This window comes from Ixodes scapularis, unplaced genomic scaffold, assembly GCF_016920785.2.
Source record: "Ixodes scapularis isolate PalLabHiFi unplaced genomic scaffold, ASM1692078v2 ptg000225l_1___fragment_3__unscaffolded, whole genome shotgun sequence".
NCBI lineage: Eukaryota > Metazoa > Arthropoda > Arachnida > Ixodida > Ixodidae > Ixodes > Ixodes scapularis.
The window spans coordinates 148,722-176,325 of NW_024609942.1; the positions used below are offsets into that span (position 1 = coordinate 148,722).

A 27,604-nucleotide genomic window follows, 5' to 3' on the forward strand; every position below is an offset into this window, starting at 1 on the left:
ACGCACAAAGTATAAAAAGGAAGAAACACAAGCAGTGGTGTGTTGGTTCCTTTCTATGTTTGCTGTGTTCGTGTTTATGTTCTAGCTGACATTTATACCTAACATGTACCAACTAGCCCAACTTGGGACTAAATTTAAAAACGGTTCTAACAAAAGGAACTGGAAGTACTCTAACCAACTGGTTAAAATTTCCCGACGGTTCGCGGCCTGCTCGGTCCCTTGTTCACGGGCGACTTATTTGGCTGGGTGTTCGACTTTCTCTTCTTCTCCTTGTCGCTGCCGTTAAAATCGTCTTCTTCTCTTTGGGACTCCTCAAGTCCGTGAATATAGCTACTTGGGAGGGTACCGATCAACCGGTTCAGGTTGTTCTTGGTATGCTGGATATGCCAGGACTCTAAATAGAGTCGTTTGTTTCCAGTTTCTTTTGGTGTCTAGGACGGAACTGCTGTCGAAGTTGATGACGTGGTTGTTCTTTTCTGCATGTTCCGCTAGAGCGTTCGGTAAAGTTCTTGGTTTCTCCCACATATGAGGCGTTGCAGTCGGCGCAAGGAATGCGGTAAACAAGGCCTTGAGCTGTTTCTTATGGAAGACGATTTTAACGGCAGCGACAAGGAGAAGAGAAAGACGAACACCCAGCCAAATAAGTCGCCCGTGAACAAGCGACCGAGCAGTCCGCGAAACGTCGGGAAATTTAAACCAGTTGGTTAGAGTATTTCCAGTTTCTTTTCTTAATACTCACCTAACCAGGCAGATTTTGCTGAAATGTTTACTTTTCAAAAAGGTTCTGGATGCCATATTAGACCGGCTATACCTAGCGGTGCACTTGGCTATATTACATTAACTTCTATTTGAAACTTACAATGAAGAGAAACACTAGTTCACTTACTCCATACAATGCACAAGGCACTATAGAAGCAAATGTGCTTTGTATGCACCATGCTTTTTCTTTAATTCTCAAAAATTACATGAACACGAAACGTAAACGTCTTTCTGATTTTTAATCTGCAAAAAGTATGGTTACATGATTGGAGTATTGAGCTTGCGGGAAATAAAAAAAAAATATTATGTCTTTTTTTTTTCTATTGCAAAGGTCAAGCAGCGGTCTTCAAGCAGCTGTATGGAGGTGTTTTCTTTATGAAATCTCTTCCCAAATCCGAAAACGGCAAGATCCTGAGACAAGACCTGAAAACAAAGGTTGCCCATGAAATTGAAAAGTTGAAAAAATAGTTGAGCTTCTCAGACACCACAAGTTACGCGAAAACCAGCATATAACCTGAGATAAACGTGTTTCTGTATTTCCCTTGTAATAAACAAGAATAAAGAAAAATGCTCGAGTCAATTAACTGTGAGTCGGTTTCAATTAATGACTAGATATGATAAAACAAAGTTTCATTTATGGCAGTATAAAACTGTTTGCCTTTGATGAAATGTAGTATAGTGTTGGGACCATCCGGTCGGCCGCACACACGAAAAGAAGGCAAGACTATAAGAACACAGAAAAGATTTATGGAGGCCGGGCCATCACGTGAAGATTGGCGAAGGTAGTCGCGCTCGACAAATTTGCCTTCCACTTCCATTTTCCACTTCTACTTTCTAAGTGTTTAAAAGCACTAACACGCTGAAATACTATACAAGTTAAAAAATAATTTTTAAAATCTCAGGAGAGAAAAAAAACATTACAAGAACATTACTATTTTATTTTTGGCAATGATTTAACTATTGTAGCATACAAGCACAGGGATGTAATGTCGCAAAAGTAAATTTGTAATGTGTTTTTTTTACAACCTATGCGTTTCACAAACGCGACCTGTCTCTGAACATGTGTATCTAACATATTATTCAGCAGCCTCTAACTGCTCACGTTAGAAACTAGTTAACTGTTAAGAGCTTTACACCCTCGCCTTGAATTACAAATAGGGGTGTAGTTTTAAGTCTCTGTAGGAATTTTTCACATCAAGATTTCGTTTGTAAATACCCTTTACAGATCAGAAGCAGTCACCTTTTTTGTAACTTTAAAAAGAGTTTTATACATTTAAACAGGGGACGGGACGTATTGCCCCGTTCCCTGTCTTTATGTATAAAACTATTTCTAAAGTTACATCATTACCAACGCCGTTACTAACGAGGACACCTTTTGTGAAGCATCAAATGCTTTTGAACGGAGTCCCTCATTCCCGAAATGTGTCCGCAGACCCGTGCGTGCATTTTCCGCGAAAGTTAGCGTGGAAATTGACGTCACGTGACCTAACGTAACGTGAGCTAAACCTAGTTCGGAAAATTGACGTCACGCTAAATTTAGTGGGGAAATTTACGTCTCATGCGATCTAAACACCCCCCCCCCCCCCCCCCAATTTTGTTTCCCCGCTAAAACTAGCGATAGAATTGTAGTTATGTGACATATACGCCAATTTAGTTTCCCCGGGTTTGGGGATCGGGTTGTGCAGACCTCTGTCGCGGAGGCCCGCACATCGCAAAAGCAAATAAAGATAATGCAAAAAAGGAAATTCCGATTGATTGTGACTGTCTGTATTGGACGTTTTAAGATAGGATCAAAACGACCACCTCCGGTCGACATTTTTTCAAATGTTTTTACCAAAAGATATATTTTACTTGTGACACCGAAAACACATATTTGAAGTTTTTTTGCGGAAATTTCCCTTGAGGAACAAAAATCACAAAGTCTTTCCGGTATGCGCGCACGTTTTTGCGGCGGGTGAAACCGTCCCTTTGGATATCTACAAAAGGAAAACTGATGTCGCCTTAGATTTAATATTTTCTTGTGCAGAGACATGTACATAAAATAAACGGAGGTAAACATGTAATATCGCTTACAAAACAATTCAGAGCTTTATGGATTCGGATCTTAAAAGACTGGAAATTAAACTTTTTTAACATGATTTGGACGTGCTTGTTCAATATTCGCATGAATTGCCATTAAAATTGAAAACGATGACCTTTTAAAACAATACACTGAAATGTAGACAGGTCCCTGATTTTGCAATAATTGCACAATCAGTTTAATACGAAGGCCATCTTAAGTTTCCTTCAACTTTTCACAGTACAAGATTCAATATCTGTCCTATCAGGCCCTTCAGAAATGCTTTGCAATATTTTTGTATTTTTGAATTTACAGGGCGCTAAATAGACAGAATTGCCATAAAGGGAGTAGGGATAGATAGGACGTGCCGATTTCAAACGAGGGCAAGAGAGGGATCCGAAAATGTAGGAACTCTGTGAAGAAAAAGCACAGGAACAGGAGTTCGTGAAAAATAAGAATTCATACAAAAGATTACAGCTGAGTTTGAAGCACAAGTCAAGAATCCAAATACAGATTTTTCGGATCAGTGAATTTCGGAGCCTAGACGTCGTAGGGAGGCTGCACTGCTGACGACCAGGCTTAAATAGTGATAAAAAAAGAACCATCGTTAAAGTGGTACAATTGAAACGAGTTTAATGAATCAAGATCCTGTCCGTACATTTGGCGCTTGTCGCGTGTATTCTTTCTTCCGGACGCTGACTCGAGTCGGTCGTGGTGCTCTCCTGGCACTCCGATTAGGAACATTCTTTTCCCGTTTTTCCTGTAGTGATCACTGTTTGTTTCTTCTTAGTGGCACCGCAAGCTCGCGACCTCGATCTGCTTTTCACAGCCATAGAAGACTTCACTTTCAAAGATATATTTTCTGCGTCTAATGTTCTTGCTAAAACAGCTATGGTTGCGAGGAGTCGGACAGCGCACGCTGCCACAAGTGACAGGACTGAATTCCGCGCACAACAGAACCAGGGTCCCACTCCTTTGCTTTCATGTGCTTGAACGCTTTGACATCAGCTTTCGGGAGGTGCATTAGTTTCACTTTCGGCAGTTTAGCGTTCAGTGGGGCAACCGTGTCTGACGCTGGGATCCCCCACGTGGTGGGCCGTCGGAGGTTGTACAACGTTGCCTGGTGCTAGACATGACCCCCGATTCCATCGCTGGCACTCCTGCCACGTCCTGTTGCGGAAAAATTCCACTTCGCTGACGTGTACATCTTGCTCTGCACCTCGTGTAGTTGGTATTTGTTCTTAAAGCGGCTTGCTGCACCACCACTGACGTAGGTCACATGAGTATACCCAAATTGGACATCATAATTCTTCAAACCGCTGTCATATAGCGTGGATGATACAATTCAGAAACACTTTTCTGGATCAAATTCTCATTCAACGTTATCAGAATCATTTACTAAGTGTTTTGTTGACTCCGTAAGAAGTATAAAAAGTAACCTTTCGCTGATTGGTTCCAATCCTGTCACTCTACAGGTCAGATGCTCTACTTCGGCGTACTTACCTCAGATGACGGAAAGCGAACTGTTGAGGATTATAAATGCTATGCCAGTAACTAAAACACCAGGATTTGATAATATTAAAATACGAGATATTCGGTATAACTTGAATAAATTAAAACGCGTTTTAATGAAAATAAATAATGACACTTTTCATACCAGAAGAATTCCTAAGGGCTTGAAGATATCTATTATACGTCCACTGTATAAAAAGGGTAAAAACAGGAATTGGAGAGCTACAGACCGATTTCCATTCTGCCTGCATTAGCTCATACTATCGAAAAGTGGGTGCAACTAGCAATGACCAGTTTTTGTGATAAATTTAATTTATTTTCAAGCACTCAATATGGCTTTCGACAGCAAAAAGGTACTATTACACTTTTAGAAGATTTTTCCGACTATGTTAACGAAGCACTAAACAATAACAGGATAGCCCTAGCACTTTTCATAGACCTAACGAAGGCTTTTGATATCATTAATCATTCTTTGTTACTTGAAAAGCTTTACAGATTAGGTTTCAGGGGCAGTTTTATAACTTTTTTTCAGAACTACTCTAATGACAGACAACAAATGGTTAAAATTATGAATAATATGAGTAGAAGTGCTAAAGTCGAATGTGGTGTACCACAAGGTAGCACTCTGGGACCAATTTTATTTAAAGTTTACATAAATGATTTGGGTATTCTACCAATACAAGCTAAGCTATTTCGGTTTGCTGACGATACGGTGCTACTTTTACCCTATGAAAACTTTGATGATGCTGTTTTAGTCTTCCAAAGAAATATAGATGCACTAATAGGTTGGTTTAACTCAAATGCCATTTCAGTATATTTTGCCAAAACTAAGTTACTGTGTTTCTAAAATTCTCATAAACGTGTTGATATGTCACCTAGAATTAGAATTTTACTTCATTCGACACCGTGTAAAAATTGTACTTGTAAGCCTTTTGCTATACGATAATTGTGTAAAATGTCTAGGATTATACGTGGACGAACATTTATCATGGAATCAACATGTGGAATTCGTGACTAAAAGACTACGTGCCGTTTCAGCATATTTGTACAGAATAAAAAGCTTGTGCAGCGTAAAGATAAGATTACTGTTGTACAGGTCGTTATCTGAGACTATTCTACAATAGGGAATCACTTCACATCGGCACTGTTCTCCATGCAAGACAAATGCATTAGACAGAATTTTAAAACATATGGTGAAAAACATTACATGCGGAACTCCGTTCGGAACATTAGATATGAAAGATAAAGCAAAAAAGCTCCAAATTTTATTTTTCATACATTTTCTTAGATATGTTACGTTTATAAATTATTTCTATGATTCTACTTTCAAGGTTCCAGTGGACAAGCCTAGGCACTCGAGGCGTAAAGAAAGGTTTAAAATCCCCAAAATTTACACGCGATACGGAAAAAGGTGAAAAAATCACTTTATTCCCACTTTATTTAATGAGCTTACTGAGCCTGTAATGAAAGTAAATTCGATAAAAGTACTAAAAAAAGAAATAAAAAATTGGTGGCTCACATTACCTGCATAAACACTGCTTTCCTCTCATCCCTGTATACTTGCCCCATAATGATTTCAATAGTTGTGTTCATTTTGTTGTGTGCCGAATTTGGGCTCTGTCCTGTAATAATGTTGGAATTGATAGCCACATTACACACTCGTTCGATTTTCTTGTATCATGCTGCATTGATATGTATTTCGTTGGATTGCCTGGTCCTACGCACAAGGAGAATACTGCTTTTGTAGGCCAGCATTATTTATACAGTAAAACCTCGTTATAACAAAGTTGAAGGAGCGGTCGTAATTATATCGTTATAACCATTAGCTTGTTACAGCCAATGTCGATTTCTTCCCGCTATTATCAAGCAAGGGGGGGAATTATGATCGCTTTGTTATATCCATTGGTTTGTTATACCATCATGTTATAACGAGGTTTTACTTATGCATTTGTAAAATGAATAAAAACATCATTATTATTATATAAATTAAGTTACAGGTTCTGCCGCACCCTACCTCCTAGATCTAGTTACCGACAAGGTTGTAGGCTGATCTGTTTACAAATTCGCTCCCGTTGCTGCGTTTACGTGGTGTAGACGGATACGCTACACGCCGGCTGTTGAAACAGGCACAGCGAAGCATATGTTACAAGCTGGCGCCTCTCGATCGCTCCGGTCCATAGGCCTTTTTGGGTCGGTTGTACAAAAATCTATCAAGAATTTTCCCTTCAAGCCTACCGTCCACCTATCTGCTGTCTTTTCTTTTCCTGACGACCCCGTAGCATTTTTACGCTATTTTATAATCATGAAATTCTAAAGAAGGGATATGTGCACGCCCCATTTATGGCAACCGCGTTAGCGTCAATTTGGCCATATTTCTCGCGTTAAAACTTCAAACCCACAAAGTGTGGCATTATGTGTTTCCAGTGTCTGTTAGCACATTTTATAAGCGTTAATATTGAAGAGATTAGAGATGATTAAAAACGGCCTTTTTTAAAATGAATTTCAAAATAATCCATATTTAGTTACTTGCCCCCGTGTAAGCAATTGTTGTAAATTTCTCCCGCAAACCAGCACAACACTGGCAGCACACTGGCAAAGCTTAAAGATATTCGCGTTTATAAATACGATGAAAACTATCTTTATCCATAGCGTTATTGCGCAAAGTGCCGTATTTGCGATTTGTGTTTTCGAAATAACGAAACTAATAGTCGGTGATTAATACTTTTTCTCAATCCTTCGTATGTCTAATTTGTCAGTAAATATTTTTAGACCCTTAGCCAGAACAGTTGTTTTGGGGAAGCCACCCGAAATGCCAACATCGCGCGATACGCAAAACGCGCACGTGACTAAGAGGGTGCTTACAATTTTTTTTTTTTCGCGAAGACAATTTTTTTTAAAGGATTGGTTTTATTATTTTGGGCATGGAGCCAGCCAAATATTTTTTTTATCAAAATTAAAAATGGTCACCACACATGGTTGTTCGATCTTATCTGAAACCGTCCAGGTACAAAAAATTCTAAACGTCCTTCATTTTTTTTTTTCGCTGCTGTCGCCGCGGCAATATTTGCTCTTGCTGCTGCTGCTGGCCATAACTGTTGTTGGCCTGGTGCTGCCGGTGCCGCTGTCGCCATTCCTATGCCATGTTGGGCCAGAGTCTGCACCAGCAGGTTGAACGGCTGCATCATCTCAATTGGCTGCTGCTGCTGCCATTGCCGTTGCAATTGTTGTTGCTGTTGTTGCATTTCCTGCCATGGAACTTGGATTGTGTCCTCCGTGGTCTCGCCGTTCTTTTCTGTGTAGTTGGACTTGGGCTTCTGCGTCGGTGCCTTGTTGCTGCCCGCGTTCAAGAATATTGCGGCGTAGCTTCTGCGCTGCTACAGTTGCTCGGCTAGCTGCTAATTTTTTTTCTCTCCTTCCTCCTGCTTCATTCCGGCTTCCGCCACTGCCTTGGCCTCGGATTGACTTTACATTGCTCTCCTTCAGCTCTCTGTTCCAGATCGTATTCACATGCGCCTTGGCGAAGTGTTCGGTGACTCTATCCAAATCGGTCTTGGCTTGGATAATCGCCGCGAATTCGCCGCTTCTGAAGCGTCTCGGTGAGGATTTTGGCAAATCAATCTTAGTCCTTCTACTGTTTTGCGTCTTTAGGGTTTGGTTGTCCAAGATTTCTCGTCTGGTGTACACGGCCCCCGTTCCACTCAGTGGTGGGAAATTGTCCTTGATCTCCGGATATAGCCAGTCGATGTGGTTCGCGGTTGCCGTTCTCTGTTGTTGCTGTCGTTGCAAAAGCTGTTGCTGACATGATTCAAGGCACACCCCCCGGCGTGTGCGCCGAAGGACGTCCTTCATGTTCCTCTCCCTGCTCCATCTGTAGGTCTTTTTCTCGATGGTGGCGCCACCGGTCGGCCGGTAGCGGCTTTCTTGCGTAGTCGTTCATCCTCTTGTGCTTCGGACTGGCATCTGTCTTCCAGGGCAGTGTGTCCGGTAACTCGGCAGTTCGGCAGTTCAGGCAGTACTTTTCCCGGCACTGTTCGGTGTCCGCGTGCGCCTTGCCGCACTGCTTAGATCGTTGCCTGCGAGTGCAGACGGTCGCCTTGTGTCCGAGGCCGTAGCACTGGAGGCAGATTACCGCCGTCGGCTTGTATTGGAAAACGTTGAGGTGTCATCCGTAGTATCACGCTATTCTCAGGACGCCTTGGCCTCCAAACGTCAACACGTACGTGCCTCGTGGTAGTCCGCCGTGGTGTGATTGACGACGTCCTTGGAAGTGACGTCCGACGAAATGTCGTGAATTACACCCTGGGCAGGGAGCTGGTAGTGGACCTGTATATGTGTTGACTTGAACCGTCTTGCTGGTCTCCCACTCGTAGATAGGGATTTCATTGATTCCGAGGATGCTTTGCGCGTGTTTCTCTTCTTACACCGTGATAGCGATTATGCTATTGTTGACGTTGCAGTCGTGAACAAGGTTTCCATTACCGCACAGCGAAGTCAAGTGTTTCGTGATAGCCTTCCACAGTAGCCTGGGCTCCATACTGGCAATCTTGACTTGTGATGTCGGATTCGCGACTACCGGAATGCGAGATAAGTAGTGTGTGTCGAGTCTTGCACCAAATACGATTTAGCTTCGCCAGTACTGGAAACTCCTCCGAAAACCTATGGAAGCGGCGGCGAACGTGACAGTGGCGCCTCTAGCGGACTCGGAGTCTACGGAAGCAGACGACGCAATGGAAAAATATAGGCTCCGCGACGTCCTCGAGCTTTGCGAGCCCCGTTTCTTCACCCCAACAGCTGAAACAATTCATTGCGGTCAACCCGTTTGCAAAGCAGAATCCACTGATTGCAACTGCAATGACAAACAAATAACAGCGCGCTTATAAACGAAGATAGAGCAGTTTATTTAGAGGTCTCAAACGCCGCTCAGGGGGATCACACCCGTTTGAAGCGCATCTGGGAAGCGGAAAAAAGGCGTTTAGCCACTCGAACTACGTCGCTAAGAAGTTACTGTTTATCCGTTACAAACTGCGTTGTCACAATCTCTTACCTGAATAGGTGATTATTAAAACGTGCGCAAACAATATGTTAAAATTACCAGAGCAAGCGCTCCAGCCTCTGCAAAATTACAAAAACAAAAAGTAAGGAGAAAAATGACAATGCAAACACTTTCCTAACTTTGCAGAAAAGACGGGGTCGCGATCCCAGATGAAAATAAAAAGAAATGGAGAACAGTCGCGAACAGCGCCCGGCGATTGCAACGAAGATGTTAGCAGACGATACAAAAATACAAATCACCCAGCAAAGACCTCCTTCAACGACGACGATCGCACGGCGCGTCGGTTGAAAATGAGCAAGTGGTGCTCGTCCTCGGTGTTGAGTCCACAACAAACAAAGCGGAAGCAACACGACGAAACTATAAAAAAAAAGAGCTCCTCTTTTTTTCTTTTTTTTTTCAGCTGCACGTTACACGTTTGTTTATTTGCTTTCTAGTGATGCAAAACTATCGATAAATTGACTATCGATACTATCGATAGTTTTTCCAAAACTATCGATAGTATCCCAGAACTATCGATAGTCGACTATCGATGTACTATCGATAGTTTTTCGATAGTCGACTATCGATAGTTTTTCGATAGTTTTTCGGTAGTCGACTATCAATGGTTTTTTACTATACTGGCGACTAACGATACTATCGCTAGTGCTATCGATAGTCTTGCACCACTATAGTCCGTTACAACTCAAGAAGGCAGGTCGAGGGTAAGATGAGCCGGGGAGGAGGAAGCAGACGGAACGCTAAAGAGAGAAGGAGGTTTCCCCCTCTCTTCTCCAGCGGTTCGTCTGCTTCCTCCTCCCCGGCCCGTCTTGCCCTCGCCCTACCGTTCGCCTCCCCCTTCTTTTTTCGCCCTAACCCCCATCTTCGTCATCACTGAAAGCTGAACCAAAGTTGGGATGGTAAGTGCCTGGGCTAGTTGGTGCCCCGTTTGAAAAAAAAATTAAAGCGATAAATAGACAAGAGGGAGCGACGCAAACTACTAGTGTCGCAAAACTATCCATAGTAAACTGTCGACAGTACTATTGATAGGTTTACGATAGTCGACTATCGATAGTTTTCCGATAGTCGATTAACGATAGTTTTCTGAAATTCGACTATCGATAGTTTTTCGATAGTTTTTCGATAGTCGACTATCAGTACTATCGATGGTTTTTCGATAGTCGACTATCGATAGTACTATCGATAGTTTTTCGATAGTCGACTATCGATAGTACTATCCATAGTTTTTCTATAGTCGACAATCGATAGTACTATCGATAGTTTTTCGATAGTCGACTATCGATAGTACTATCGATAGTATTTTTCACTATCGATAGTCAGATTTCTGGCGACTATCGATACTATCGATAGTACTATCGATAGTTTTGCACCACTATTGCTTTCGCGGCGTTAGTAGGAATTAAGAACAAAAAAGCTGCAATCTGCTACGTGCTAGCAGTGTGTGACCTTTTTTTGCTTTCGCTTCTCTTTTCCCAGAGACTTTGGCAGGTTGTTTGTTTTCTCGCTTGGCGCAGCAGTTCAAAAGTACATTCCAGTACTTGTTGGCGTACATGTCCAGGCAATCCTTGCACACCGCGCCTTTGTTATGAGTGTGGATCAGCGGCCTCAAGTGCGTTTTCAGCTGAACTTTTGTTTGGGGAAATATTCGTCTGTTGAGGCGTCAGTGGCGATTTTGAAGGCAGACTTGGATAGCTCTTCCAGTTTAATTTGAAGTAACTTAATTACTCACGTTTGTTCGGTCTTCGGGAAGTGGAAGAAGGATTTTCCACCACATCAGAAAAACTTGTTTTCGCAGTGGAGATGGCAGGCACATGGTATGCCTGCCGTCTCCAAGTATGCGCTGGTGTATGCCCGAAGGCGGCCGGTTGATCAACCAACGATAACTCATAGCAGACGTGACCGCGTACTCAAATAAAATCCACATAGAAACGTATAACGAGCTTATCAAGAAGCACATATGAAGATTTCGGATCAGAAACTCAATCGAAGCCGAACATAGGAGGTTATCATAGACGACAGCGGAAAAACAACAACAACAAAGTTGCAGACGGCCCTTCAAATGTCAAGGCATATCGTAGCACAGGAACCGGTGGTAGTAAGCGCTGAAGCGAAGGAAAGAAGGTAAAAACTAAGCCAGACATGGCAAAGCAAAATACGCGATGGTTTGAACGTCAAGTAAGCACAAGAAAAAAAAAAGAAGCAAACAAAAAACATAAACGCAGGAGGAAGAAAGACCGCGGCGGCATAGCGTCGCCTCAAACATACAAAAGAAAGTAGAATTTGGAAAATGAAGGAGGTGCACGACCGTCCATCGGGTGTTTTTTTTTTTATTTTTTTTTGTAACTCCGCTTTTATTAGTTTCAGTAATAGCGTCAGATGTGCATGCGCACACTCGTCTTTTTTCGGAGCATACTGACATCGCAGCAAGTTACGTGGTTCGTAATTGCCTTTTGCTTCTTCACCCGGAGACGATCTGGATATAGCGAGCTCGCCTATTCGAGGAAACGGTTTTAAGCAATACAATCATGAGAAATTAAAATTGCAACAACAAAAAGAATCGATCAACATGCACAGTAAAGTTGAAACGTAGCAATGTTCTAAGGCATTTTTTACATTGCCCTTTTCAAAGAAACAGGGCGAAGGTACATTCGTGTCTTGCCTTGCAGACATAAGTTCTAAGTCTTCTGACGGAATGTTTTCTTCGGGAGAGCCCGAAAGTTGCACCCTACAAGCTGTAACATTTTTCCCTCGCGAAGAAAATTCCCTTGACTCATGAGGCGGAACCTACTTTTTAACATTCAAAGCAGCGAATACCCGTGACAAAATTTTTTCATTGCTCACCTTGCACGGAGATAGGCAAAACCAATGCATTGTGGAGAATTCGTTTGCTAGCGGAGACTCCGAACTCGCCAGGCGCGCTGCGATCACTTTTCGCCCGCGATCCGCGGGAGTTGCCAGTATTGGCTTACATGGTATTTGCTTGTACCTTTCCCAGGCTTCGGCTTCCAGCGCCAGGTCTGCAGGTGCCACACGTCTGCCGTGTCGTCATCTTCTTCGCCGTCGCTGTCGTCGCCGCCGCCGCCGCCGCCGCGATCGTCAACGCCGTTTCTGTCGTCCTGCCTTCTTTCTTTGAGGTCCTTCGAGCCTTGCTCGCTTTACTCGGCGTCCTGCCTCGTCTCTAGTCGTCGTTTCTTCGGCTACGCTCTCGCCCTCCCTCGGTGACCTCCATTTCGGAATTTTATGTGTCCGTTAACCTATCACCTAAGAAACCAAAAATGTCCGTATTGTTATGACTTTCACCTATTTTCCAAAACCAAAATGATTAAACGTTGTAGCCAAATAGGAACCCAATAGTACATAGCCATTTACCTGGTAAACGTGTCCCCTATAAAAATGATTTTGACTTTTTATTGAAAACGTGTTGACTTTTTGTTGACTCATTACTTTCTTTTGACTTACACTTTCTGTTTACATGGCCAACCAAAAGTTTGCTGACTTTGTGTTGAAAATGTTTTGGTGATTTTCTTCCGTCTGGAATTAAATGAAAACCTGTTGACTTTCTATTAACTTTACGTTGATTTTTCTTCCTGCTGACTTTCCGTTGACAGTATGTGGGAACCAAATGTTCCCCCGTTTCCCTATCTAGGCCTAGCACATGCAGGCCGTCGGGACCGCGATGGCGGCGGCTTCCCGGATACAAGGCAAGGCTGCATTCCTCGAAGAGGACCGTGTCTCCCTCGCCCTTTTTGGGTGGATTTGCCCCCGGCGCAACCTTCGGAATAATTGTGGACGCGACCCATCTGCGGGTTAATTCGCATCTCCTACCCCGGGCGCGTCCATTTTTGGAGGCTAGATAAGCCGGCCGCGAACGGCGGCCAAGACGCTCGTTGAAGAAGGCTGTGGCATCAGAGACGCTTTCTTTTTGCGCTTCCCACTCGTCCAATGAATCTGCCTAGTACGGCAGCGTGGGCTCCCTCCAAGTGAATCGGTCTGATACGACAGCGCCGACATTGTTCTGTTCTTTTCATTTATTCATTTTGCCGAGGGTCACAGCGTGGTGGCACAGAAGTCAATAAAACATGTCAATCTACGGACTTACAGACATCCTGTGTTTCTACGTGGTGCCCCCTCAAAGGGGAAACCCACATCTGACGCCCCAACGAGATGCCTGACCAGCGACTGGAAACAAAGCAGGACCCATTTCTTCCGCAGTATACCGAACCAGGTCAATTCCCGGCCTTGGATTTTGTAAAGAAACGTACCTAACAAAAAAAGAAAAAAAGAAAAAAAAGAAGCGCCAATTACACATACATGCAGAAGAATAGTCTCAACTAAGAAAGAAGATTAACTTTTTTTCATTCGTTTTCACGAATTTCAGCAATTTTAACTGATAACTATTTTAGGTTTTAAATTATTTTAAATGCCCCGCGTTTGATGATGTTTTCATGGAAGTCTGGCTATATTTTAAACCTTTTGTGTGATGTACTGATTGTGTTTCTTTGTTTCAATTAAAGTTCCTACTCCAGTTAATATGTCTAAATTTTCTGCCCTTAATTCACATTAATATCTGTAAAGGAATATGCATTTTTATTTACAGCAGGAGCACTGCAATTTTAAAATTGATAGAATTTTATAAAAACACTGGTGTGGAATTGGTCATTAATAAATTAGTGAAATCCATTAAAAGCCTTACTGAGTACATGAGGCTATACCTGGAAAGCCTACTTATGTTTGGGAAAGTCGGTTGATGAGCATCTTAGTGTAAACCAGCGCGACAAAAGAAGGACAAAGTAAAAAAAAGACGGACGACAGCGCTGTTTGCGGCGCTGTCGGCTGTCTTGTCTTTTCTTTTTTCTTGGTTTTGTCGTGCTGTTTTAAACCAAGATGTAAAAGGCTGCTTAATAGCTTACCGAAAAATGGCTTAATAGCATATCGAACGCCTGCTTAATAGCGTAGTAAAATACTACTTAAAAGCATACTAAAAGACTGCCTAGAAATTTACTAAACGCGCCTTTGAAGTAGAAGTCATCCTACATCGAAAATATACGTTAAGTGTCTTAATAGAATGGCGAAACGCTTAATGCGCCTGAAATGGCCCAAAACTTCCTGTGACCAAGCGTTACAATCACGACGCACACATAATACACAAATAACACATCAGATTGATTGAAACATGTGTTTGTCTTTAAGAAAAAGGAATGAACTTCAATCTGTTTTGCAAGAATTTCACAACTTGAATTATAACATAGGAGACACAGTGGGTTACTATAAAATAATATACTTTCGGGGAAAATTAGTCGACTTCAAATGTCTGTGCGCTATTTATGTTTTTGTATAAAATCCTATCACTAAAGCAGAAAACGATTTTTTTTTCTAAATTTTTCTCAGATAGAGACGAACCTAAGCATATACTTCCCTGCAGGGTTCTTGTGAGAGCCGATCGCTTTAGTCTGCGCAAATAACTCGGCTGATAATAACTTTAGACTAAAAAACAAAGTCTGCGCTTTGACACTGCCCAGCCAAGGGTGAAATGCCATGCTCAATGCCATAGCGCGGACTGCTTTGTGGGTTTAAACATATGAGCCACGTTATTGGACAAGCGCGCCTTGTTGACGGTATCTATTGACTCTCACAAGTGCATTGCGTCAAAGTAGACGCTCCCGAGATCTCAGAGTCAATCAGCGAAAGGAGAAAGAAACTTGGGAAATCTTCCAACATCACAGCAATCTATTCGAATGCGGAATAAGAAAGTTAGGTACAGGACCGAACAAAAAGAGTCGTGGTCGGTAATGAATATTTCTACCCCCAACCCCGTCCTCTCTCGGGCCTTTGTGCAATATTGATGTTTTCAACAACAGCGGTTATTGAAACGCACTTTTCCTTTTAGTAAACCTGTTTTACAAGATTAATTATTGTTTATTTGATGGGAAAAGGAGGAACCTGGGAGTGCAGCTTTTCAAGAGCCACAAGGAAATAGTCCGACACCACACGCCTGCTGTTGTTTTCGCTCCTGTGACGTAGATAGCTTTCCAGTTCACTCCGCCTGTATTCCATTGTACCAGCAGTCTGCACCCCTCGTTGGCGAGTTTGGAAGCAGGTACGAGGCAGCACTAACTGAGGAACTACGCATACGAGGGGTAAGTACAGTCCTCAACAAAACAAAATGGACCATCAAAGCGCATAGCCTGGCGTACCTGTACTGCCCTCTGCCAGGAAAAGCCGTGCCATCTGGTGTCGCGTGTCGCACATGCCCAAAGCTGACCCAAGCGCTCCGTGGCTCTTCGTGTTCTGTAGACAACCCCTAATGAACGCTGATCAAGGCTTAACATGATATTTCAATATGACCGTGTATTGTTTTTCTTAGTTTGCAGTAGCATGCGCAGATGTATCTTTTTCCAGAGGGGAATCCGTGGCCGAGGGAACTCGCGCACCCCACCTCGTAGCATGTGGTGTGCCCCTTTTTCGATCTGGTTGAACATCGTACCGGCGTGCGGTCATGCATCATTACTGCGTGGTGAACGTTAAACCCCAGGCCAGCGGTTGTACTGCCCTGGCTAAATTCCTCATCTACAGCTGAGGCGCCAGACGCCCATTGGGAGTGACTAACATCCGGCTGTAAAAATACACGGATAACATAATTATCTCTTCTTCCAAATGGTACAGCTGCGGAATAAGTGGCCCCTGTTCACAAGTGAGCTCGTGGTTGATACTATATAAATGCGTAGTGTCATGATACCTGTATTTTTTTCTCATATATATATATATATATAGATATATATACATGCGTGTGTGTGTGTATATATAGCGTGAGCTTCTAGAACACCACTGATTAGATACATTTATTTTCAATGTGAACCCTTAACAAAAAAAAAGTCGGCAAGGAACTTGGAGACAATGATTGGTTTGCGCTGCGCTTGACCTTGGCGCGACCAATCACGGCGATGGAACCCGCCCCGAAATTTTCGCCAAGTGCACGAATTAGGTCCCCTGTAGAATTAATGTAAGTACGGGCGTATGAAACCCAAACTAAGTTAGCTACAATAAAATATTCAGCGTCTTCTCTTTTATATTTCTTTTGATCCTTTTTTTTGCCCCTGAAAAGCGCAACGAGTGCCGTCACTACAGTTGGCGGAGGGAGCTGGACGTATGAAATCACCTAAAAACGTTATTGCGGCCTTGACATTTACAGAAAGCGTCCCGGAGATTGCTAAGACAGTTGCTGTCTGCGCCCGGAGCGGGAAATTAGAATGACACGTAATTTCATTCTAGTCACAGCCACCTAAATAATCGCATGGCGTGGCCAACGATGGTAATGATGTTGCGTCATGATTTGTTGTACGGAATTTTTATCGGTTGAAACAGTCACCGGATTGGCTCGGGAACGATCATTAGACAGTTCTAGGAACCGTTTTTGATCATGCGATACGATACGATTGCCCCCCCCCCCCCCCCCGTATGAACTGCGCACGCGCTAACGCAGAAGACTCGCGCATGCGCAGTTCGTACCGGAAGACCCGTCGTACCGTTTCAAATGTGCAAAAACGGTTCAATAAAACTCTATATTAGATGCAAGTGACTCGCTCCGCTGTTGGTAACCATACATGCAAATTAAAAAGGAGCCTCCGGTGAAAATTTATGTTTCAGAAAACAACTAAATTATATTGTCATTGCCTGTTAGGAATATACTCCGCACAACATCGGAAGTTTCAATCCTCGCGCGCACAGGTAATTCAATTTCAAACAGAGCCAAACTCCTGGGATTGTACCCGCAATACACCATACTTAGGTCTTAATTCAGCTAGAGTAATTAAATTACTGTAATTAGATTACATGTCTTGGTAATTTGTAATTGTAATTAATTACTTCTGGCCAAAAGAGATTGAAAATGTAATTCAATTACTTTGTAGCGTCAGTAATTGCAAAATGTTAGGAATGATTACAATGACTTTTGCAAAACTTTGCAGCGCCGACAGAACCTCTGAAAGCCTCAGCGCTCGCACACGCGGCCTAACCGTCGGTGAAACACTCGCACAAAGACACACACTCACACACGCACAGCATAAATAGCGTCGCACTGTTTGTGTTTTTCTCGCTTACACTGCCGGCTGAAATACAATCCTCTATGGAGCCTACTTTAACGGCGCCGTGCTGCGTGGTCTGCTGTGCGAGCAGAAAAAAAAAATAACGCAAACATTCCAATATATTGAGAAAAACAAATTGAGCTCCAGTTTTGAGTTGAGTTTGGAAATTTTATTACCTATAAAGTTTTTTTTTATTTGGCAGCTCTTGGCGTTTGTCTTCCAGTACTGTCACAAAATTGTATCCTTGTATTCTTTTCAGGTTTATTTCCTGTTGATTTTACTTCATATATTTTTTTGCATAAGCATTTTGGTGACTGACCTCGCACCTGTGAATATCGCTACGAATGATACTGGAGCCCCCTATTCGGTTTTTATATATTCCTGATCCATTATAATTTCAACTGAATGCAAATAATTTACGATAACATAAAACGTTTGTATGTGAATGCGGTCGTAATAGCGCGTGTGGATTTCAGTTTTATATTAACAGTTGTAAAATATTCATATATGACTAATTGTCGCATTTTTATTTCCCGGGCTAACAAAACTCTGTCAACCCATTTTTTTCTTTAGCGATTTGGTCTCTTCCAGCATACGAACTAATTTATTATTATTAATAAAAAATACCTTCAAACCTTAAACTGCAATAAGGCAGTTTAAGGCTTAAGGCATTGCCTTAAACTGTCAAATTTTATCGTGAATTTAACAAAATTCATAAAAGGAGAGTACAATACGTGGCATTTATGCAGCGATGCTTAAGCCTCCTCAAACATTGAGGCAAGGAATGAACAAATACGTTCCATTCTACTAAACAACTCTTTCAAAGTTATATAGCAAATGTCGGATCGCTCTCAGAAATAAGCAATTCTAAAGTAATGGCATCATTTCTTAAAAGTAGTTTGTAATTGTAATTAATTACTTTCACGTAGTAGTAAATATAATTGTGGTTAAACTACTTTAGAAGCAAAGTAATTGTAATTGTAATTAAATTACTTTTTTAAAGTAATTTACCCCTGTATGCAATACACAGGGCATTTTCGTTGAAAACAGCGAAAGCTCTGACGTAACTTTATGGAAAGAGAGCCACGACAGCTCTCGACTGCTGTCTCAGTAAAACAACCTCGTTGTGAGAAAGACAAGATCTACAGTATTGAGAGAAGTTGAGCTCATGGACGATGATATTTCTACGCACCATCAACCATGTTCATCAAAGCCGGAAATAAGTCAACGCCCACGACTTTGACTTTACCATGCTTGCTATGACGCCATGACAAAACCAGCTGCACATACTTGCAAAATGTGGTGTTCATTTGCGTTTCGAAGTTCATAATTGTTTTAGGAAACATAAAGACACCTTCTAATGAAGTAAATATCAGATATTATTATATTTCAGCCCACTGTACGCGACGAGCGCAAAAGCTTAGTAGCTTTAGGATTTCACGGGCTACACCTTTAAAGTGGTCGTGGTTTGAAATTAGAAGCATCAAGGTCGCTGTAAAATGCGAGATGACATTACTTGCCTTGAACAACAAACCGTGCTTTGGGCAAAGGTTTTCTCAGAAATCACGCTGAGAATGCTCTTTTAGTCTTTAACTATGGCTTCCACATGTGACTAGAGAGATGAAAATAGTAGAACAGAAATCAAAATGAAAATTTAGCGAGCATAAAAATATTCCTCATCATAAACTTATCGTAGAGTTTAAGCACCCCCAAAATTGTTTTGTTGTTGTTGCAAGTATTTAAAAAAAACATTTGGTGGTGACGTAACGTGCGACATGTGCATAGCTCACACATATGAGTACTGCGTTGCTGTCCGCGTCATGCAGGTGTGCCCGCATGCCATTTAGGACGGGCACGAATATAGCATAATTATTGAATTCGTGGTGTGTTTCACTCTGGCTTATAAGGGGCTTCGAAACAGAGTGGAGTACGTTGTGTACTCCACTCTGTTTCTCTCTCTCTCTCTCGTAAATGCCGGTAAAATGTTTTTTTTTTCTGAAGAAAAAATAAAAAAAAACCTCTACTTAAATAGCGCAGTTTTGTTTTCTGTAACTTTTTTCCCCATTAATTTATGTAACTTTAAAAGCCAGAAATGCCATTTCAGTCTTGGTGGTGACTTCATTTTGCCAAAGTAAAGCTGCAAAGGGAGCACTTGTAAATTCACTGCACTGCGCCTTAATGAACCGCGTTATACTTTTTACCTAGTTTCATTGTTTGAAATGAGTGTGTACTACTGGTGTCCTTTTTACACCGTTAGAAAAAAACCGCCCGAAAATGGCCGCCAGGATTGTGAACGGAGTGATACACTCAACTCTCGCGGACTTCGACGTTGGAAACAGCTACGCTTCCCAACTTATAGAGGAGCGATTGAAGAAATTATCGTCCAAGATAATTATTGTGAGTGTGGTTTTATTTAAATTCACTGCGGTGTAATTAGGAAGCGTATAATATTGCTGATAAGAGGATCGAATATCCTGCGCTCTTATGGTGTTGCGAGGCTACTGAATTTAATCTGGTTTTTACTACGTTTTTGATTATTGTGCGGTGAGCGGACTTTCAAGACGTACCTATGGCGTTTCATTGCGACAAATACCACCGAGCTAAGATGAACCGTTTCGAGCTTCTGCCTACGTAACATTAATGGGAACACAAGCCTGTTTTCCAGTACCTCATGCCGCGCCGGTCTACGAGCATAACTCCACGTCCATTGATTTCTTACTGAAACCCCTGTGAAATTCAGCAGCCTTAAATAAGTGGTACTAATAAAGTGATGTAAAGTAGCCTGATACATAATAAAAATTAAAATTAAAGTTTAAATAAAAAACAATAAAGCAGGTCTAGGAGACCTAGATAAATAAAAATTATTGATTAATACGCAGCCACGAGAAAAACATAAATACCAGCGTTTAGCTCATCACAAAAAATACACCGCGCACCGCCCAGCGCTCGGTTTATTATCAGATGTAGCGGAAGCTTCAGCGCCGACACCCTGAAAATATGAGCACAGTTTGTAACTTTTAATGAGCAGCATGTTCCGTAGTTGCTCTGGACATCTGGGCCTGGTCGATTCCTGATATCAAAAGCTTTTCACAAATGCACCTCATTAAATAATTCGCAGTCGCTTTCCAGAAAATGGAGCGTATAAGCTTAATAAATATTGATATAAGGTTCAAAGTTACCAAGAGGAGCAATACCCACTTTACGCCATCATATTCTTGTAGCACTCGGTTTGCATAAATGTTTCTCTAGATGTGCAGTTTTTTGTTCTAAAAATATTTCCCAAATAAGAGGTGCCAAATTTATTAAAAGGGGTCTCGTTTCAGCACCAGGAACCGGCCAAAAGCCCTTTATTTGTCTAAACAGCTTACCGTCTTTTTTTTTTTGTAGGTGGACACACATCAAAGCTTGGCCGCCCATCAGCTGTTGGAAAAGATACGTAAATACGCCGTAGGTTATGAAAAACACGGTGTACAACCGGGCTCCAGGGTGTGTGTGTATATTGGCAACGCAGTTGAAGCAGTAGCGGCAGCCTTTGGGGTCATTTTCGCGGGCGGCACGCTTGTCATGGCAACCACGACCTACGTCGCAAGTGAGTGCTCGCCACGCCTTCATTTGATTTGAAGATTATAACTATATCACTTTTAATGAAATAAAGCTAACTTATTTCGATGCCGTTCTCATAGGGGAATTGGTGTACACGATTGAAGACAGCCAGTGCACTTTCCTACTAACTGACCAAGAAAGGGCATCAAATGCTGCAAAGGTGGCAATACCATCAAGCATAAAGGTGAGACATTATTATATACTTATCTAATTGAACGTTGGCAGCGCTATGAATTCTTTATTGCGTTTGCATTACTCTTTAAGAAATGGCTGCGCGTCAACTTAACCGCAGAACACTCGAAAAATCAATCACTGTGATCTACAAAATTAGCTCAGCTAGTCATGAGGCAGAACATCTGTTTAGACCTCAAAATTAAGACTGCCCTAGGGCATTGCGCAATGCAAGCATGACGCTTTGCATTGCGTAGTGCCAGTGCGCAGACTTTATTTTTAGGTCTAAACGGTTGTTCCGCCTCATCATTCGCTGAGCTGTTTTCGTAGATCGTACAGATTGTTTCTTTGAGTGTTTTGCGGGTAAGTTGATGCGCCGGTATTTCTTAGAGTGTAGTGCTCTGTTACATGCGCTGTCCTCTGACTGGTTTTGACTAACCAAAGTTCGCAACGTCGCCACCGAATGGTGACTGCAGCCTTACCGGCTGCGGAAACTGGCTATAGGAATCACTTTCTGCAAGCGCGGACAGATGGCGGAAGGGATGTGGACACGCTAAAGCCCCTCTATCCTGGGAAAAGTAGCGGAATTCTTTGAACAAGCCGCCGCGCACACTATTGGCCAGTCGTCACGTGACATACTGCTTTCGGTTTTGGGCTTCCGGTCGCCATTACTTTCCCAAAAGGTTGCTACGCCGCAGCTAACGGGCGGCCGCGCCTGTAGAAAAGTTCGCCGGAGAGCCTTTCAGTGTTCCCTCTGAAAGGAAAATGAAACCTTGGAGGATGATCTTGCTTCACCGAATCACCCGAAAAGATTTCATCCCGGCAAGTGTCGCAAATTTATGCGATGCATGTGCTCTCTATAAAGGTCACTGGAAGGATCGGTGGCCGAGTGGGCTAGCGCAAACCAGCTCGGAGCACGTGGAGGGAAAATTCGCGCTGCACAACCCAGGATACTGGGCTCGATTCCCGCCCCTGCCCGTTTTTATCTGGATGAGCATCGTACCGGCGTGCGGTCATGTATCACTACTGAGTGATGCACGTTAAAGACCTCAGGCTAGCGGTTGTACTGCACTGGCTAAATTGCTCATCTACAGCTGGGAGACTCGTTGCCCTTGGGGGCAGTCCAAGTTCTAGGGTGTATAAACATACATACAACCCAATTTATGAAGGTCACCAGAATACAAAAAGACAAATGTTTAGAGGGAGTAATGCACTCCATTCCACCGTACCTGCGAGCGACGTAATACCGACACGGCGACTGCTCGGACGCCCGTGCCGTGGAAGAAGCGTCGTTCAAAACGGCCTACTCCTGCTCGTGCTTGGAGCACCGGCGTCGCTCTCACTTACGGGTGCGTGCGGAGGTGCGGAGTACGCTGGCTCGTCAAGTGTGGTGCACGTGCTCACGTACTAGGCTTTGTTTCGCTTCAAATTCATAACCTTGTAACGCGCTCGCGGCTGCGGACGCTACCATATGGATACCCCGATTCAACATAAATGCGAGCAAAGCCAGTGCGACGAGCACGAGTATGCTTTCTGCCCACATATTAAAAATAAGTACTGAATCATCTGAAATCATGGCGAAGATAACTGAAATTGGGCGGTTTGTAATGATGATTAGAAAAAAAATCGCGATTGTCTTAAGCCGGAAGGGCGGACAGCTACGCACGAGACACTGACCGATAATGCAACTCGGTAGGGACCGTTGGGACGATTATCCGAAACACCCTTGGGATCCACGGTTGGACGAACACATCTAGAGCGGCTTCAGTGTGTTCGGATCGGAATGCGGGCTCTAAATGAGGTTATATTCTCACTTACATTGTCACGAATGACAAGTGATGAGGCGGCGAATAACTGAGTAAACAGAACGTTTAATGGGGCGAGCTTGTGCCCAAAACATAAAGGAAACAGAAGATAAGCGGAGAGCGTCGCGGGCGTCGAAGTCGGCGTAACAGCAGGTTCGAGCGCTGGGGCCAGACTGACCCGGCTGGCCGCCTCTTCTGTACAACCTGGGCTTCTGGAACATTCGGCGTAGAAGGCTCGGTGCGTAGAACATTTTAACTTCGAATCAGCAAGACGGTTCTCGAATTTACCAGAACATCACATTACAGCGTGAACAAAAATGTATAGACGCGGCCAGGGATCCAACCCTGGCCTTCCGCGTGGAAGGCAAGCGAGATAACTGCTAGGCCAGGGCGCGCTGCCTACTTGGTCAGATGCGCTCGCGGCAATATGACAAGAAAAGTCCACACGACCGGCATCGCGCCGCTGCAGCTGACCTAGACGTCGAGACGCTTGGGAACATTCAGAGGGCGCCTCCGTCGCAAACCGGAAGTTTGAGGTGGAGTAAGGTTTTTTTTTGGAGGAGGAGGGAAGAGAATGCGCCACTTTTCCCAGATACAGGGGCTTTAGGATGCACCAGAGCCGTATTCGCGACTCCAATTCACTATAGGTGGCGCCAGTTGTTTTTCAAAATGAAGGTTAAAGTGTGGGTCGGGGAGGCCTGCCGCTATTATCGGCGTGCGCGAACTACAGGGGGCGCTTTTTTAGCTATCATCATCATCGTTTCTGACGTCATGGGTAGGACAGTCTGGGACAGACTGCGCAGATCTTGGACCTTTCGGCTCTTCGGCTAGCTTCATGCGCTGTTTGGTTAACGCGCGGCAAAACCTCTTTCACGCTTTGTGTTTATTTGGTGAAGTGATATTTTCAGCAGGACATTTTACCAAAGCTTGAAATTGTGGCACGCGTATAGTCGTGCTAACAAACACTTTCGGCGCTGTGGTGTCGAAGCGCTGGCATTGTGGCATGTGTACATCTACCGTGGCATATAGGGTGTATTTTTATGACTATTCGATTTGGACAGAAAAAAACTGAGAAAGGAATTTCCAATCAAATCGAAAATAGGAACCTGAAATTCGAGGACCTCTCGCGTGTGTTGTAAACACCTCAATGAAAGCGACTTCGTGTATGCTGTTGGATTAATGCGTTTTGCGAGTGGTGGTTTCTTATTAGTTTCAAGCTGATTCCTTTTTGAATTTTGTAAACCAGTAAACAAATATTTCCTCAATATAACTGGCAGGTGGCAGGAAGAAGCGGTGGCTGGCCACCGGAGTATTCCATTAAATCTTTGTTTATTAACCTGGTCGACAGGAAACGTGGGAGACCCCCTCGCCATCGAAGTTTTGAATCTACTAAGTCGGTGACGCTTCAGCGTCCCAAAAAATGAGGTATACGCCTGCTATGGATTACTACCGTTTGTATGTTTGATTTTGCGAACCCAAATGCGCGTAAAGTGTGATGCGCTTCTCGGGGGAGCGCTTTTAAATTTGTAAATATTCTTGGTAAAAATTGGATAGAACAATTTAATCAATCACTTGAACTTGCCGTGCCATGTTCGACAATTTAAAAAAAAAAAAAAAAAGTTAATTTCTGTTTCTTTTCGAGCAGAAGTCACGTTGTGACAAATTTCTTTGCAACGTATTCGAAGCGCGAGGAGCTAAGCGTCAGTTACTGACAAGCATTTGAACTGCCGAGTCACATTTATTGGATTTAAGCATCGGTATCGGCAAGCTCAGTGTTGCGGCGCTCTGCAACACAACTGTGCGCGCGTGCACCGCTAAGATTACAGCACATCATTAACTCTGGTTAATTAAAAAAAAATATTTTTGACAGGATCCTTCATATTTCCGAAGAAAACAAGAATCAGATAGGCCGTGAATAGCCCTGACGCACGCAGCGCAAACTGTAATGTGAATCTCCAAGCTTGTGTTTGAACATTTGAAACACTTTTCATATGAAAAGCAACTTCGAGGCGCTGCTATTTATTAGATAGATAACTCACAAAAATGCCAGACACGTTTCTCAAACGAATAAACCATTTTTAATCGGCATAGATGGGAACTAACTTATCGATTACGTGCTTTCCTATAGGGCGTCGTCTGCTCGCATCCGACCAGCTCCGTCACACGAGGGCACCCGCTAGGTGGCGCCACCAAAACATCTCGTCGCCAAAACTAGTCGCTGAGCCTGTCTATTGTGCTGGCTTCACCGAACAACTAAAATTACTCCTGCTTATACGAGGAGGCTGGCGTTTGATGAGCGCAAGCCACGTCTTTATCCTGAAAAAAAAAAACTGTTTATGGTATTACTTGCGCCAGAAGGCACGTTTCAATTCAGAAACGAAATCAAAACTGACTTCTATTTTTGATTTAATTTCCCGGGATAGGTGGTAATTACGGATTATTTCATACCTCAAGATGTATTTCAAAGCGTAATTATTGAGCCAAAGAAGTTGTTCGCCGAAACTTTATTTGTGACATACGTGTCCAATCCGGGCACATAAAACAATTCGGAAGACACCTAAGCACTTCTTATGAGTTGTGAATGCGAAAGCATGAATGTCGTTCTTCCGCTCCCTCAGTTCGTCTGTGGTGAACTGGCATGGACGTTCGCTACAGCCGAGGTTGCAGCCGCCGACAATATAGATGCCTCAGGCGCCGCTATGTTCCTCGGCTGCCGAGAGGAGCAGAAGCAGAGTTGGCCAAATTACTCACATTTTGTAATTAAATTACATTACTAATTACTTTGCTGAAAATTGCTGAAATGTAATTAAATTACATTACAAATTACCACAGCCAGAAAGTAATTAATTACCATTACCAATTACTTTTAAAAGTAATGACATTACTTTCGCATTACTTCTGTATACTTTTACAGGCTGCGCCTACACAGGTGCCGCCTGTGTAGGCGCAGTTTCAAACACTGCTGGCGGCTAAATTCTCGTGTTTTCCCACTGCATTTTGTGTTTCATGGTGCATGTATTTTCCCGAGGACATTGGGAAGCACTGTACTGCATTTAAAAAAAAAAAAAAGCAGTAAACTATTTTTTTTGGGGGTACGCGCGCGACAGAACGAATGCGACTGGAATGTTAGTTGTTGTTTTTTTTGTGTTTTTTTTTACGGTAAGTTTTGACGGCGCCGTTCGATTAGCCGCGTGTCACGCGACAAAGCGTTTAGCTGTCGAAAATAATTTACAACAGAAGATAGCCGAAAGGCACGCATTTTTCACGCTCACAAATAACATGTTTACCGATGGACAGAGGAACGCACGCGACTGATCCGTTTCCCACCCCAACCCGGACAACTATTTTTGGAGATGACTGAGGACCCTACGCGGATTAACTCTGGGAGGGGGGAGAACAATTGTCATTGTTCGCCAAATCGCGTCGAGGGCCGTTCCACCAGGGGCCTTAGTTCGACCTACTTCCCCTCCGTTTCCCGAGAATGTCGAGCAGTAAAGCTCGAATGGCAGGCACTTACCAGCCCTATTTCTCACAGTGGAAGATAACACAGAGAGGGTACGCAGCATGCATCAGAAAAAGTAAGCGGACACTTTCAAGAGGGGCCAGAAAACGTCGAATGCAAAACCGCAAAACATAGGTAGAGAATCGCGCTGAGCGGGTTTTCACAGTTCAAAAGAGTGGCCAACCCCAAGAATCCGGGACATGCCGCCGCTCGCAACTTACGCCATCTCTCGGCAGTCACGTCAGCGCCCCAGCGTAACTCAATGGGCAAAAAAGTTTTATTTTTGTAATTCAGTTAAAACTCCACAAAATTAATTGCACTCGGGGGGCCATAATATTGATCTAATAGCCCGCTTATCTGAAGAATTTCAGTGCCTCACGACCATTACATTTCCTTCCCGAATCAACAAACCGAATCCCATAGACTCCCATTGAAAACGAGGCCATGACATTCAGCTCCCAGGAAGAAAAGCTTGTCGCCACTGGAGCTTGAGGTCAAATGCGATCGCTTTATTAATCTTAGCTTTAATTGATTCCAGGAGAGCATTTTGAAATTCACGCTCAATTTTGAGTTATCTAGGTCTAAACTCTCTAATAACCGAGTGCTGGCAATAGCGTTAAAACATGATTGGGATAGCAGAGATCTCACGCTCAAAATATTTCGCAAATCTTTACTATTTTAAAGAATGACATATTGTCACGGGTGGTGAGTCGTGACCAATAAACTAGAAATAAACAGAAATAAATAAACGTTTAATGTGGCGAACTTGTGCCAAAAATAAAGAAGGAGACAGAAGAAAGCAGAGCGTCGCGGGCGTCGAAGTCGGCGTGTCAGCAGAATCGAGCGCTAGGGCGAGACTGACTCGACAAGGTCGCGGGCGGCCTCTTATCTAGAGTGCGCCGCTATCTCGAAGATTCGGCGAAAGCGGTTCGAGCGTCGCGTGATCGGGGCGAGAATGCACACGTACTTTCTAGAAAACAAAAGCAGGGATAAATGATAGAAGTTACGTGCGGTACATGAATAAACGGGAACTTTCTGGAGGACCGTGACCGAGCGTTTCTT

The 27,604-nt window shown here is 43.2% G+C and overlaps 2 protein-coding genes across 2 annotated transcripts in view; both read left to right on the plus strand.

The window, feature by feature from the left end:
• LOC115315183 (4-coumarate--CoA ligase 1-like) overlaps positions 1–1,295 on the plus strand; it is a 40,722-nt gene extending 39,427 nt beyond the window's left edge. Inside the window, exon 9 of the mRNA XM_040216921.2 lies at positions 1,091–1,295. Coding sequence (XP_040072855.1) covers positions 1,091–1,227 — 137 coding nt within the window. The 3' untranslated portion in view covers positions 1,228–1,295. The remainder of the gene's footprint in view (positions 1–1,090) is intronic.
• An 18,440-nt stretch (positions 1,296–19,735) lies between these two features.
• The window catches only part of LOC120844903 (4-coumarate--CoA ligase 1-like), a 38,285-nt gene continuing 30,416 nt past the window's right edge, over positions 19,736–27,604 (plus strand). Inside the window, exons 1-3 of the mRNA XM_040216904.3 lie at positions 19,736–19,858; positions 20,849–21,050; positions 21,145–21,248. Coding sequence (XP_040072838.1) covers positions 19,736–19,858; positions 20,849–21,050; positions 21,145–21,248 — 429 coding nt within the window. The remainder of the gene's footprint in view (positions 19,859–20,848; positions 21,051–21,144; positions 21,249–27,604) is intronic.